Source organism: Chiloscyllium punctatum, chromosome 32, assembly GCF_047496795.1.
Source record: "Chiloscyllium punctatum isolate Juve2018m chromosome 32, sChiPun1.3, whole genome shotgun sequence".
NCBI classification, from domain to species: domain Eukaryota; kingdom Metazoa; phylum Chordata; class Chondrichthyes; order Orectolobiformes; family Hemiscylliidae; genus Chiloscyllium; species Chiloscyllium punctatum.
In genome coordinates, this window is record NC_092770.1 from 65,874,714 (window position 1) to 65,889,565 (window position 14,852).

At 42.5% G+C, this 14,852-nt stretch overlaps 1 protein-coding gene across 2 annotated transcripts in view; it reads left to right on the forward strand.

Moving 5' to 3' along the window:
* Nucleotides 1-14,852, forward strand: part of pdzrn4 (PDZ domain containing ring finger 4) — a 477,824-nt gene that overhangs the window by 23,266 nt on the left and 439,706 nt on the right. Inside the window, exon 3 of one of the 2 annotated variants that reach the window (XM_072552568.1) lies at nt 7,935-8,042. The exons of the other annotated variant lie outside the window; for it this stretch is intronic. Coding sequence (XP_072408669.1) covers nt 7,935-8,042 — 108 coding nt within the window. The remainder of the gene's footprint in view (nt 1-7,934; nt 8,043-14,852) is intronic. 2 annotated transcript variants of the gene reach the window in all.

Here is a 14,852-nt window from a genome sequence, read left to right on the forward strand (position 1 = left end):
GGCACGCCGTCGAAGTTCAGCCTGCCGCCTTTTCTAAAACGCAAAATTCACTTTGAGGTGACGGCAATAATAATAAATGCAGTGAAAGCTCCTAAAACGGCTCAGACAGACTGAGATTACAGCAGTTTGCTGATTCTGTGATTACAGGGTAAAAGGGTAATTGAGTTTAACTTTACAAATAGATTTGCTTGGAAGAGATATAGCACAGCTTTAAGTGGAGTCTTGACCCCAATTTTCTTACCATAGCAAGATCTCTCTCTCCTTCTCAGAAATAGCTTGATCAAATCAAATAGCCCTAAGTAAATCAGTGTAGCCATATATGTTGTTAAATTAATACATCGGTCAAAAATGTATCTCTTATCCAGGTTCCTGGACATGACCTAGTACTGTAAGAATGTATTAACTACAGTTAGAAATAAGGTAGCTTGCACATAAAATCACTATGCATTTTTCTGTTCAAATGCATTGGGAGTGAGAAAAATCTGCGGGTCAGTACATTAGAAGACGGAGTGGGAACCATCAGAGTAGAGGAAAGTTGCAGAGGACTGAAATGATCAGTGAGCAGTTCTTAACAAGGGTCAGAGTTTGTATAGGTGGGATTTGGGGGATCTGACGGGGACAATGATGGCCCAGTTGAGTTGCTAAAATATGAGACTGAGTGAGATTTTGACAGTGGAGTCAAAGGTTATGGATGGGTCCGACAAGAATGTGAAGTTGAGACTTTCGCTAGAATGGCTATGAATGGCACGAAGTGTCGAAAGATTTTAGAGTTAGAATCCCTACTGTGTGGAAACAGGCCCTTCGGCCCAACAAGTCTACACCAACCCTTTGAAGTGTATCCTACCATTTCCCTGACTAATGAACCTATCCCTAAACACTATGGGCAATTTAGCATGGCCAATTCAACTAACCTGCCTATCTTTGGATTGTGGGAGCAAACTGGAGCACCCAGAGGAAACCCACGCAGACACAGGGAGAATGTGCAAACTCGACACAGACAGTCACCCGAGGCTGGAATTGAACCTGGGTCCCTAGTGCTTTGAGGCAGCGGTGCTAACCACTGAGCCACTATGCCCACTATCTGGCTTTGTCCTGCTTCTAGGCCTGATTTCCTCTGAGGTGAGGGCCGGTGTGCTGGTATACAGGGGAGGGTGGGCTCAGTGACAACTCGACAATGAAAACTTGGCTTTATGTTTTTATTTTTGGTTTTATCCAAGTGAGCTGCCAGAGAGAGGATGAAATTAAGCGTGAAAATTACAGTGGACCAACAGAATGCAATGGATTGATTTCTTCCAAGTGGAGAAATAACCAAAGTCTTTTCCCTAGAGTGGAGGAATCCAAAACTTGAAAGCATAGGTTTAAGGTGAGAGTGGATAGAATTCAAAGGGACCTGAGGGGCAACATTTTCACACAGAGGGTGGTACGTGTATGGAATAAGCTGCCAGAGGAAATGGTGGAGGCTGGTACAATTATAACATTTGAAAGGCATCTGGATGGGTATATGAATTGGAAAGGTTTAGAGGGATATGGGCCAAATGTGGGCAAGTGCGACTAAGTTAAATTAGGATATCTGGTCGGCATGGACCAGTTGGACCGAAGAGTCTGCTAGGCAGCGTGGTCAATTGGAGAAGGTCAAAGAAAGGTTGAAAACGGACTGGTAAAGCTGGGTGTCATCGTTATAATTACAGAAATTGAGCCCATGTCTATAGATAATGTTTGGGTATAATATGGTAATCTGCTACTCTGGGTTGGTATCAAGTAGATGCCTAGACTGGGTGTCCAGACCTTGTACTGCTCCAGTTTACAGTTGGCTGCAGCATGAATATTTGGGTTGGAGATTGTCACAGGCTCATCTTTGTTAGCAATGTTTGCTACAGGAGAAAAAAAGAGATCAAATTAAATAAACAACCCAAAATACATCTCCTGCCTGGAGCTTCCCAAAGGCCATGGATAATTTGTGTAATGTCTGGAAGTAGAATACTGGCCCTATTCACACCAAGTCTAAAAGGCATGCCCAAGAGTCTTTTTGAGGTGCAAGTCAGGAGTGTGATGGAATTCTCTTCTTTCTTGGATGTGAGTAGCTCCAACAACTCTTGGAATTCAATACTGTACAGATCAAAGCAGCTGCTTGATTGGCACTGGATACACAGCCATAAACATTCACTTCCTCCACCATTGGCACACAGTGACGCCATTGCGACTTTGATAGTACTGACTGAAATTGTGACTTCTGCTGGCTACAAGGTTAAGGGGAGTAAGAAATTGGGAACCTCGCTATTTGTGAGTGTCCTGCTGAGCCCCGCACCATCCTGCCTTGGAATTCTATCAATATTCCTTAACCATTATCATCTCAAAAAACTGGAGCTCCTTTCCTGACAGAAAAACTGGACACAGGAAGAGGCCATTTGACCTTATTGAACTTGCTCTGTGATTCATATTGACTGGTCCCCTATCTCAATGCCATATTTCTGCTTTCTCCCTATAACCCCTTGATGTTTTTAATATCTAAAAATCTCTCCATCTTTCCTGAATGTTATCAGTGATTTGGCCTCCATAGCCTCTGTGGTGGAGAATTCCTGAGATTCATTACCTTTTGAGTGAAGAAATATTTCCTCCTCTCAGTCCTAAATTGTATACCCCGTAACCTGAAACAGTGTTCCCTGGTTCTAAACTTGCCAATCAGGTAGAACCTCTTCCCTGTATCTAGTCTATCCAACTCTTAGAATTCTATTTGTTTCAATCAGATTGAAATCTGAATCTCATTGTTCTAAATCCTGGTGAATATGCACCCAACTAAGCCAGTCTCTCCTCCCAGACAGTTTTGTCATCAGGTAATGAACTTCTGCTGCACTCTCTCAATGGCAAGTATATTCTCTCTTGGATGCGAAGATGAAACTGCATGTGAAACACCAGGTGTGGTCTCATCACAGTCCTGTATAACTAAAGTAAGATATCTCTCCTTCTGTGCTCTAGTTCTCTTGCAATGAAGGCCAATGTACCACTTGCCTTCCTAATTGCTTGATGCACCTACCTGTCTATTTTTATCGACAGTACAAGCACGCCCAGGTATCTCCAACATTCACCCTTCCTAATATATCTTGGTTAAATAATCTCCTTTCTGCTTGTCATGCCTAAAGGTGGAACTTCAAATACCCATTTATTGAAATACCTTGTCTGTCAAACCAATTCTCAATGAATATTACCCATGTGCTTTAACTTTGCCCACTAATCTCCGAAGATCAACCTTATCAAAAGCCTTCTGCAAAACCACATCCACTGAGTTTCCCTTAACTATTCTACAAGTTACATCCTCAAAAATCTCCAGGAGATTTGTTAAGCATGATTTGTCTTTCATAAACTCATGGTAGCTTTGTCTAATACTGTTTAGTTTTTTCCAAATGTTCTGATGTCACATCTTTTATAATAGATGAGCATTTTTCCTTACTACTGATGTTAAGCTAACCAGTCTGCAATTCTCTCCTTTTCTCCTTCCCTCCCTGTTGAAATGGTAGAGTACATTTGTCTCTCTCCAATCTGTAGAATGTACTCTAGAGGCTGTGCAAGTCTGGAAATACATCTGGTATTTTCAGGGCAACTTCCTTTTGTACTTTGCAGTGTAGATTATTAGGGCCTGGTGATTTGTTAGCCTGTAACCTCATTAATTTCCCAAGCGCCATTTTCTTACTAATTATTCCCTTTAATTTCACCCTCTCATGAGACGCTTGGTTCCCTCCTATTTCTGGGAGTGTATTTTTCTGTCCTCTTCTGTGAAGACAGTATCAAATTCTTTGCGCCTAGCTGCGCGAGAGACCTGGGTTCAATTCTAGCCCCAGTGACTGTGTACATTCTCCTCGTGTCTGCGTGGGTTTCCTCCGCGGGCTATGGTTTCTTCCCACAGCCCAAAGGTGAGCAGGTTAGTTGGATTGGCCATGCTAAGTTGCCCATAATGTCCGGCCATGTGCAAACTAGGTGGATTAGCCATGGGAAATGTGGGGTTATGGGATAGGCTAAGGGGGATTGACCTGGGTGGGCTGTTCTTTTGGAGTGTTGGTGTGGACTTGATGGACCGAATGGCCTGCTTCCACATTTGGTATTCTGTGACTGTAAGGACCCTGCATTTGCCTTTACTAATCCTTTTCTCTTCACATATTTTTAATGTTCCCTGCAAGTTTACTGTCAACAGCATTATGGGTGTGCGCTTTGCTCATGGGTTTCATGGCAACTCACCTTCCCTTTTTCTCAAGGGTATGAGGGATGGCCAAGAAATGTTGGTCTTAACTGTGATCGTCTCATCAAGTGAATGGATAGATCAATAAATACATTTGCCCTGGGCCAAGTAAATGATGAGGAGCACGATCCAAAACCCACTCCCAACTGAAGACAGAAGAAGCCATTGTCCCTAGAATGAGGATCGTTGCTATGGTATATTAAGAAAGATAAAATCTCCACAGGGTGCATTAAGGCTCCTGTTCTACAGTTTAGACTTGGTCATGGGCACCTGAGAAGGGGATGCAGCCCAGGCAGCCTTGGCAAAGCTTTCCCCAATGACACAAGCTCCCCACAAAAATAGCCAAAGGGGATGGGAGTTAAGGTACGAATTACTGAAAGTTCAGAAATACTCAAGTGGAAGTTCAAATGAACAACCAGTTTAGAAGTGGGTCAATTCGAAAAATTATTGACCGCTACCTGAAAGCATTACCCTCAAACATCTTCACCCTGAGCTGTGTCTCGGCTACATGGGGAATTAAACTTGGGCAATATACTAAATCAAAGGTGGGGAACCTTTTCATGTTGGAAGGCCGCATTACGTTAGTTGTAATCTAATAAGGCCGCATCCAAGAAACTTCAATTATATATTCTTCAAAATTTACATTATTTTATAAAAATCTAACTACTATGTACTAACTAACTAAAAAAAAGAAAAAAACTGTTAATTTTAAAGTTAACAAATCTTTTTATGATTTTGTTGTGACTGCCTTTTGTAGGAAAGCATTTGAATATTTGGTTGCAGCATGGAGGTCTGCAGTTTTAGCTGATCCTCTAGATGGGTATCCGTCATTTGTGACCTTAAGGGGGTCTTGATTTTGGTTAAGTTGGAGAATGTAGATTCGCAGCAATAAGTGGCTGAAAAGCAAGAAAGCATTTTTCGTGCATGTTGTCGAAGGCATGAGTATTCTATTTCAAGTGGATCTTTATTAGCATCAAATAAAGACTTTAAAATGTCATCTTCTGAGAGCTCAATCAAAAATTTGGATTCATTCAAAAGGCCACACACAATGGCCTAGAAGGCCACATGTGACCTTAAGGCTGCAGGTTCCCCACCCCTGGACTAAATCTTTATTACTGAGGGCAAATCGAGGACATGGGACCCAGAGTGAGCATCTTGCTCAGTTTCCTCAGTGTCATCAGAAGAGTTGATTATGTTTAGATTTAATCTGATTGTGTTAAGTTTTCATCTATTGGTAAGGTGAACTGTGAAGAATTTAATTCTCTACGATTGGAATTTGTTTTATTCGTGATCTGGGTTATGGAATGGACCTGCCTTTCCACTTCTATTGGAAAGCAGCAATCTGAGAAGGGTGGTGTGGTGGCTCAGTGGTTAGCACTGCTGCCTCACAGCGCCAGGGACCTGGGTTTAATTGCAGCCTCTGGTGACTGTTTGTTTGTGTGGAGTTTGCACATTCTCCCCGTGTCTGTGTGGGTTTCCTCTGGGTGCTCCGGTTTCCTCCCACAATCCAAAAATATGCAGGTTAGGTGAATTGGCCATGCTAAATTGCCCATAGTATTCAGGGATGTGTAAGTTAGGTGCATTAGTCAGGGGTAGGTTAATGGGTCTGGGTGGGTTACTCTTCATAAGACCATAAGACATAGGAGTGGAAGTAAGGCCATTCGGCCCATCGAGTCCACTCCGCCATTCAATCATGGCTGATGCGCATTTCAGCTCCACTTGCCAGCGTTCTCCCCGTAGCCCTTAATTCCTCTAGACAACAAGAACCTATCAATCTCGGCCTTGAAGACATTTAGCGTCCCGGCTTCCACTGCACTCCGTGGCAATGAATTCAGAGGGTTGATGGGGACTTGTTGGGCCATGGTCTAGAATGCTACATGACTGAAAAGGAAGGCATGTCTTACTCTATTTTTAGTTGCTGGGTGTGTGTTTCAGAAGCTTGCTATTTTAAACTGCTGCTTTTCCATCTTTGTTCTCGTATGTGATGTGTTGCAGTTTAGGCACAGCTTGGATGCACTACACAAAAAAAGGTCTGAAAAATAATTACTGCACATTAATTGGGCTCTAATGTCCTGACCTAGCTACCACATATTAGTAATTATTCTTGTGAGGAACAAGCAAATACTGTTAGCAAATTCATTTTACTGGTTGATTATGCCAGAGGCTTAATAGAGCCTTAAAAATTATTCATACATTTTCAACAATAATTTTGCGGATTTTGACAATCTGAAGACAAAAACGAAAGACTCTCATTGATACAGTACCTAGAGTAACAACACGCTGCCCCCAATCACATAGCCAATTAAGCCCTTTTGTAACGTGGCAATTGTTGTGATGTAGGATGCACAGCAACTTTCTCCCACCAACCGTGATATGACAATATAACCAACTAATCTGTATTGTGTGATTATTATTTGAGGAATAGTATTGGTCAGGATATGGGGAGGGGAAGTAACTGACGTCCTGAATTGCAGTACCAACTTCGATTTCTGCTGCCAAGTGTCTTGAACCTGTGAAGCCATGGCTGACATTCCATATCTATTCTCAAGTTCTTTATTATCCAGGTGTTTAGAAGTTTAGAAATCCAGGTGTCTAGAAATAGAAAAGCTATTTAGGAAACACTTTTCACAATCTCAGGATATCCCAAAGCTCCTCTTAGCAATTGAATTCCTAGAGGCATGGCACTCATCCACAGACTCAATCAATAAGTACATCGACCTGGACCCAATATACCGGTCACTGCAGCGGACAGCTGGAACTGACAACCGGAAGCGGCAGATTCAAACCACTACAAATGCCGGAGGAAAGATCACAGAAGCGCTTCACAGGAGGCTCCCAAGCACTGAGGATGTCACCTAGACAGGGGACAAAACGTCTGCAACACAAATTCCCAGCTCGGCGAACAGAACCACAACATTGAATTACATTCTCTCCATCTCCTTACTCACTCTGTCTCTTTTTCTCTCTCTCTCTCTCACACACCTCTCTCTCTGTTACCTTGATCTCGCTCTCTTTTTCTTGCCTTAATCTCTCTCTCCTACTGTGTTGCCTTTTTCTTTCTCTTTCCCTTGCTCCCCCCCAACTGTCTCACTCTCTCTCGCTGTGTTGCCTCTCTCTCTCTCTCTCTCTCTCTCTCTCTCTCTCTCTCTCTCTCTCTCTCTCTCTCTCTCTCTCTCTCTCTCTCTCTCTCTCTCTCTCTCTCTCTCTCCTCTCCCTCCCTCCCTCCCTCCCTCCCTCTCTATCTGTCTGTCTCTCTCTGTCTTGCTCTCTGTTGCCTTTTTCTCTCCCTGTCTCTCTCTGTTGCCTCTCTCTCTCTCTCTCTCTCTCTGTGTCTATGCTGCCTTTTTCTCTCTCTCTCTTGCCTCTCTCTCTCTCTCTCTCTCAATTATAGAAAATGTGGTAATCATTGTGCACACTGCAATATCCCACAAATGTTGATCTCCTGACCTGTGGCTCTGGGTGTGACTACTGCTGAACTGCGGCCACCCATCTAAAATAACCCAATAAGGGAATTTTCATGTTAAAATTAGTGACTGAATCCTGCAGAGCAAGCTTTAATGGTACCCTGGAATTCTAAAGTTTTAACTGAGCCACCTCCCCACTTCCCTTTCTAACCCAGATACCAAGGCAATAATGTAATTTATTCTGCTTGGGAGTTGCCTTTTTCCCAAACCCACGCTGAATTTCTTTCTGTCTTGCTTTATAGGAAAGTGAGGAAGATTCTCCAAGTGAAGGAATTTATGTTTCCAAAGTTATGGAGAAAGGGCCTGCTGACAGAGCAGATGGACTGGAAGTTCATGACAGGATCATTGAGGTAAGGCAGGAGGAGGTGTGGCGACATGACTCAATGCCTGCTCTTCCCCTTTCATGGCTGAATGCATTCCATTTTTCCTCTAAAGGAGACAGTGTGCTTCCATGTCATCTCTCTTGAGCTGGCCGTACACAACACTTTAGTATTTGAGTGAAGCCGTAGTAAAGATTTGTTCGGTTGAGATTTTGTATAATTGGCAGCGATTCCAGCGGGTAATGGTTATGCAGACCAGGAGAGACTGCAGCTTTGTTGCCTGCCCTCTGCCCAGTTCCCTGATTTCAAGCAGGATTTCTGCCATTGGCATCAATGCCCCCTGTGGTTGGGGAAAAGGGGAGGCTGTGCAGCGGCTGTGGCAACATCAGAATTGAATTGCTTTTTCACATTGCCAATTGCCATTGCATAACACTGCTTGTGAATGCCAGGTGAGAGCCAGGCTTCAGTAAGGTTGGGATAGCAGTTCTCTTGTTTGGACTGTGACTGTTGTGGCGCTGAGGTAGACCAGTCCAAAGCAATTTATTTTTATTTGAACAGCCATTTCACAGTGTTTTGTTGCAGTAGGCAATTTGTTATTCCTCAAAAGCATTTTGATTGCCGCTGGGACCTTTTTGTCAAATTGCGCTCCCAGGACATCATCTTGCTCTGTATGTGGTTTGCATCATCCTCACTTGACTCTTCTTAACCATTACTACTCCATTTGCTAAAGGACATGCTTGCGTTGAATTGGTATGCATTTTACCAAATGTGTGTGAAAGATTGTTTTTTCCCCTCTCTTTGCTGCTTCTGTAGAGACCTCGAGCAGCTTTGAATTACCTGGGGATGGTGTAGCTTTGGTCCTGAGTGAAGCTCACTGTCACTATATTTTGTGGGGGGACATCTTGTGTTGCACATGCCAGAGTTGGTCGGCTTACTTTGTCTCATCAGATTACTTACAATAATGACTTATGATGACATGTATCGTGCAGAACTCTGTTTGAGAGGATTTACATCGCACGTTTTCTTTTAATGTAAGGATCTGTTTGCCACCCTTGCAGTGCTTGTATGAACACAATATTCAGGTTGTTATTAACTGTGAAAAGTTGTGCTTTGCTTCTTACTTTGTCCGTGTCATTCCTGTTATCACAACATACCAACATACCCGTTTATTCAGTATGCATCAAAATGGTTTTTTGTGACTGATGTCCTGTTGATTATTTTGAATGTGCCCAATATTAAGCTGATTCTGTAAATTCCAAATTCAAATTATACTTAATTGGACAGTTTATTTCTGTTACGTTGAGATATGTCTCATTAACATAGTATTGTTATTGGGATTTGTAACAGTATTTCTAAGATACCACCATGCTGCTTGATGTCAGCAAGTGCAGCCTTTGTGGATATGTGTCTGGAAGAAAATATCCACGCTTGAAGTCGGGTGAAGAAATTCCCGAATATTTTCATTTGTTGGGTATAGTTCCTCTCTCCCCTTGTACTGTATAGACCTTGCCCCTTAGAGACAAAAATAAACTTAGTTTGAAGGAGAATTATGTACATGTTTCTCTTTCTTTTAAACTTCGGCATTAGCTAATATATGTATATTGGGTCCTTTATAAACCTGCTGATACGGTACGTTGAATTGTTTTGATAAAGATGTAATTTTCCTGACTGGGAGATCTACAGGAAGATGGACGATGTGGGGAAGGGGTGCATGATGGGGGAATTCACTGGGTGGGCAAGCAGCAGACCATGATGAGACTTCTTGCTTAGCTGACACTACCCTAAGAAGCCATTCCAAGTCACTCAGCCATTGATTTGAATGGCTGCCTTTTTTGAATTTGCCATGATTCATAATTCTTGTGATTAATAGATGTGATGTCACCATTGGCCATTCACCACTGCTAAACTAATGATGTCATCATAAACCATCCATCTCATGTTGCTAGGCTACTGAAATGAAAGGCTGCTCTGCTTGGATTAGTTCTGGATGTTAACCCCTGTGATAAATATACTGCATGTCAGAATAAGTGGAAGTGCTGAGGTGGGGAGAGGCTGTTGCCATTATTTTCTTTCTGAAGTTTGACTTGTTAGAATGTGAGGCGAGTAGGAGAATATTCCTTTCTGGTTTTGGCATTGGCAGATTAACGAAAGCCTTCATCAGAATTGCACATACATTAGAACAGAGTTGGCTCCCACATTGTTGCTGTCCATTTACTCAAACTATCAATATAGCTATGTGTTTCTGCCAATGTTGGTCTTGGACACCAGTGTAATAACGCACATTAAAAATAACATGAGGTGAGGCTTGAAGCTAAAGAACAGAAATAATTCCTTCAAATTAAGATACTGAGTCAGAACTCTGTTTATTCCCTATTTCAGTGAGCTTCTGGAGTTTGTAGTGTGGAACAACCTTGATTAAACAGGACTTTCTGCCTAGATTATGGACTTCCAACAATGAAGTATGAACTGAAAACTATCTGAATTCCATTTTACTCTGATTGTCACCTGTACACTGATCCACTGTTGATCCAACAGCAGCTTCTTTTAAACTCATTGCCGTCTTCCTGCAGAAGTCTGCTTGAGGCACAGAGGCAGCTAATGAGAAATGGTACTCGGAAGTTATGGGTGGAAAAAATTCCAACATAACTGTACAAATACTTGACAGAATCAGTGCTCCGCAATGTATTAAGGAGATGTTGTGTTCTTATGCTGGCAGGAAGCAGGAGCTCAGCTGTATTCCCAGAAGGAATTCCCCCTTGGAGATGGTGAAGGGTCTATCTTGTTGTGTTTTGTTAGTGGAATTTTCAGTCTTGCAGCTGCTGGCCAGCTGTGACCCCTAATGCCGGCTGCAAAGAGTTGAGCTACTATTAATTTCAATCCCCTTCGACTTTACCCCATCATTGCTCATACATGCAGCTTCTGTTGGTTGTATCTATGGAGCAGGCTGATTGTTTAGCACCAGAATGTGGGCGGCACGGTGGCACAGTGGTTAGCACTGCTGCCTCACAGCGCCAGAGACCCGGGTTCAATTCCCACCTCTGGCGACTCTCTGTGTGGAGTTTGCACATTCTCCCCGTGTCTGCGTGGGTTTCCTCCGGGTGCTCTGGTTTCCTCCCACAATCCAAAAATGTGCAGGTTAGGTGAATTGGCCATGCTAAATTGCCCGTAGTGTTAGGTGAAGAGGTTAATGTAGGGGATTGGGTCTGGGTGGATTGCGCTTCGGCGGGGCGGTGCGGACTTGTTGGGCCGAAGGGCCTGTTTCCACACTGTAAGTAATCTAATCAGATAGTTGATGTCAAGCCTTTGGTTCTGTTGGGCTCAGAGCTGTTGGGTGTAAAATGAGTCACTACCTTTCTAATGGCCCTGTGGTTAATGACCCTACAGGGTGCAATACTGAGCCACAAGTAATGTGTAGAGTAAAAACATGATTGAGTCTAATTCTCAGCATTATGAGCATTTGCCAGACTTTCATGTGGTAACTTCACTTGGGGCATGCCTATACCTTCAGGAGAAGACAAGGGAGCAGACTAATCTCGCTTTGGTAGTGAGCTGTTTTCGTTGATGTGACTCCGCTGAGTTCCACAATGTCACAGCGAGGTTTTGAGTCTTCTCAACTGTGGTGAGCCACAAGAGGGCACCACCAAGCAAGTGTGGGCAAGGATGAGCGGGTTTCATCACCAATACAGCTAAAGTGAGGACTGCAGATGCTGGAGATCAGAGTCAAGGTTAGAGTGGTGCTGGAAAAGCACAGCATGTCAGGCAGCACCACTGTAATCTTGATCTTCATCACCAATTCCACTACCATTGTGGCCAGCTTCACCTGTCAATGCCTCTGGGAATGGATTATCCATCTTTTTGCCCAAGAGTTACATGGAGATTGGCTCAAGGAAACAAGCTATTTCAGCCCAGTTAGTCTATGCCAATAGTGGCTCAGAGAGGGGAGCAGAACAAACATTTCCAATGACTTTTACCCACTATGCTGTCATCCCTCCACTCATTTTCCTTTCTGCAGAGGTGAATGGATATTGAAGGTATGAGATATTTTTGCATCCTGAATGAGTTAAGAGATAAAGAGTTGAGTTAGGGTCTACATCAGCCATGAGAATATTGACAGGCTTGAAGGACTGCTATTTTGTACTTTTGTGTAGTCAGAGGGAGGGTTAAGTACTGAACATTAAAAGCGGGACAGAGCTATAATTGGCACCACATGACATACATGAAGCTGAATTACTTCAATAGTTACTGTACAGAATTTATAGAACAGGAACTGACCATTCAAATCAACATATTTGCTCAACACATTCTAAAGTTATAGGATTTCATTTTCATCCCATTCTGTCACACCTGATGCCAGAGACACAGAATGTATCAACAAGAATAATAGACTTGTTGGTATTTCAACAAGAAATAGTCTTTTCTTTGTAAGCATTGTACGGGAGATAAATTTGAATTTGTGGGAAAATGCTGTCATCTGTCTAATATAGAAAACACTGTCCACATATTCCTTATTTGATTCTAATTATAATTTTCCTTGAAGAGTCTGGTTAACCCCAGATGTGAGTTGCATTATGAATTACACTGTATTGGAAAATCCTCAGCTCCAATGAAATTGAACCGGTGTATATGTATTTGAGAATCTCTGACGACTGGGAGTGATCTGAACTGAATTCTGATTGTTCTGATTCCAAGGCAGGCATTACTCCGTCAGTGTAAGAAATTGGAGGAATCTCGCAACATAATTTATGGTTGGAATGTCACCACTAGTTTTCAGGAGTTGTGGGAGCTTTTGCCAAGATGGGCTGGTGGGGTTGATATCAATACACCAAACCGGTTCCCCATGTCCATAACCTCACCAGCATGGCTCGTCACCAGCTTATCCAGTGACAGCCTGAACAAGACTGAGTCAGTCCTCAGTCCGAGCCAGGAATAGTTGGAAAAAGGGGCTCCTGGTATGCGAGTTGAAACTCTGTCGGACCCACTAATCCTGCTAATTGTTCAGACATTTGTGCTATGCTGTGTGAGTTGTGATGTCAGGCAAGGCTATGTTTAGGTACGGATGGGATGCTTTCATAGTGAAATGGCTCGTTAATGGTCCCCAGGTTCACGCCTGGTTTGCACCATTTGGGCATAAGCCTTGAACTGTGTCTCAACAAGGCATTGATGCTTCTGGAGGTTGCAGGGAAAAGGATGTTCAAATCATTTTTGTATTTACTGATGTTAAAAAGTAAATTGACTACTGGTTAAACAGCTACTGATGGACATGAGAAAAATATTATTATCAAATCTCTCTCTGTCTCTCTCTTTCTTTGTCTGAGTCTCTCTCCTCTCTTACACACACACACACACACACACACACACACACACACACACACACACACACACACACACAGTCTTTCTCCACCTCTTGGTCTCTGTGTGTCTCGATCTCTCTCTGCCTGTCTGTCCGTCTCGTATTAAAGTTGTCTGATGATGTGCATTTCTTGTCAGATATGACAAACATTGTCTGAAAATCTGGGAGTAATACTTCTGCAGAGGTTGAAATGTCATGTTCCTAACACGGCAAAGATTTGCATACCCTTCCTACTGCAATTTAAAGAATAAAAAACCGGCCGAGTAACAGAAGCTGACAAATGCATAACTGCCAAAGACTTGTAAAAGCAATCAATCCTCACTCAAGGTCTGGAGAATCAATCAGTAATTCCACAAAAAATAGCCAAACTAAGAGCTTAACATGTGTTTCAAATATTTTATTCTTTCCGCTCTTTTTATGCTCATAGCATGGAGAGTACGGAGTAAAATAAGTTTTTTTTTAAAAGATAGAGTAATTAGCCTTAACTGTTATAAATTTTACTTACACATATTTGGGTCATTCTTTTTAATGTTGAATCTATGAAGAACTTAATTTATATCAAAAGCCAGGATTTAAATCTGGTGTTTTTGACCCGGCACCCTGCACTCCGTTGATTTCGGAGAAATGGTATAAGCTGTGAAAATTTCCAATTGTTCAGCAGCGTGGAAGTGGGTTGCCTGCGAACTGGGAGAATATATCGGATAGTGGTTGTGATATGGAAAGAATTTTGAGTTTTCTTTGGAGCTGTACCCAGGTGAAGTCAAGTCCCAGAGTGAACTGTTCGGCAAATACTCACATTGAACAGTGGAGAATGTTGTAGTTTGGATTGACAGCATTAACTCGGAAAAGTAGCCAGGCGGAGCAGCTTCTTGTCGTTAAGCAATTCTTCATTTTGCAAAATGAACAAACTGAATTTTTAAAAGTTTCTCCAGTGTGGGATGCCATTTGTGTTTTGTTAGTGATGAGTGTAAAAGAAATCAAGTAATCATACCTGTATTGTTGCTGTGCTCCAATTTGAAAGGAAGTTTTTTTGATCAAAAGTGTTTTGACCTGTTATTTTCCTGTGCCAATTGTTCCCATTCCCCTGCACTGCTGCTTACCCTCCTACCTTGATTGTATTTAACTCGCTCCTCTTTGTAAGTATGCTCTCAAGTTCCAAATGAGGACTTGCCTCGGTCCCCAAACAAATGCTCACCGCCCCATTCTAAAATACTCTTGATCTCAAATCCATGAACATACCTAACCCTTCATTCCACTATCACACTTATTGACCCTTCAGTACTGTTGCCTCTTCTCCAAATATTCTGCACTCTCCAAATTTTCACTATTAATCCTATCAAATGACTGACCACTTGACAAAATTCCTGATGCTCCTGTCACTCTGTTTTGTGCTGGTGTGTAACGTATATATGTCGAAGAGTGTAGTGCTGGAAAAGTACAGCCACTCAATCTCCTGATGAAGGGCTTATGCTCAACGTCAATTCTTCTGC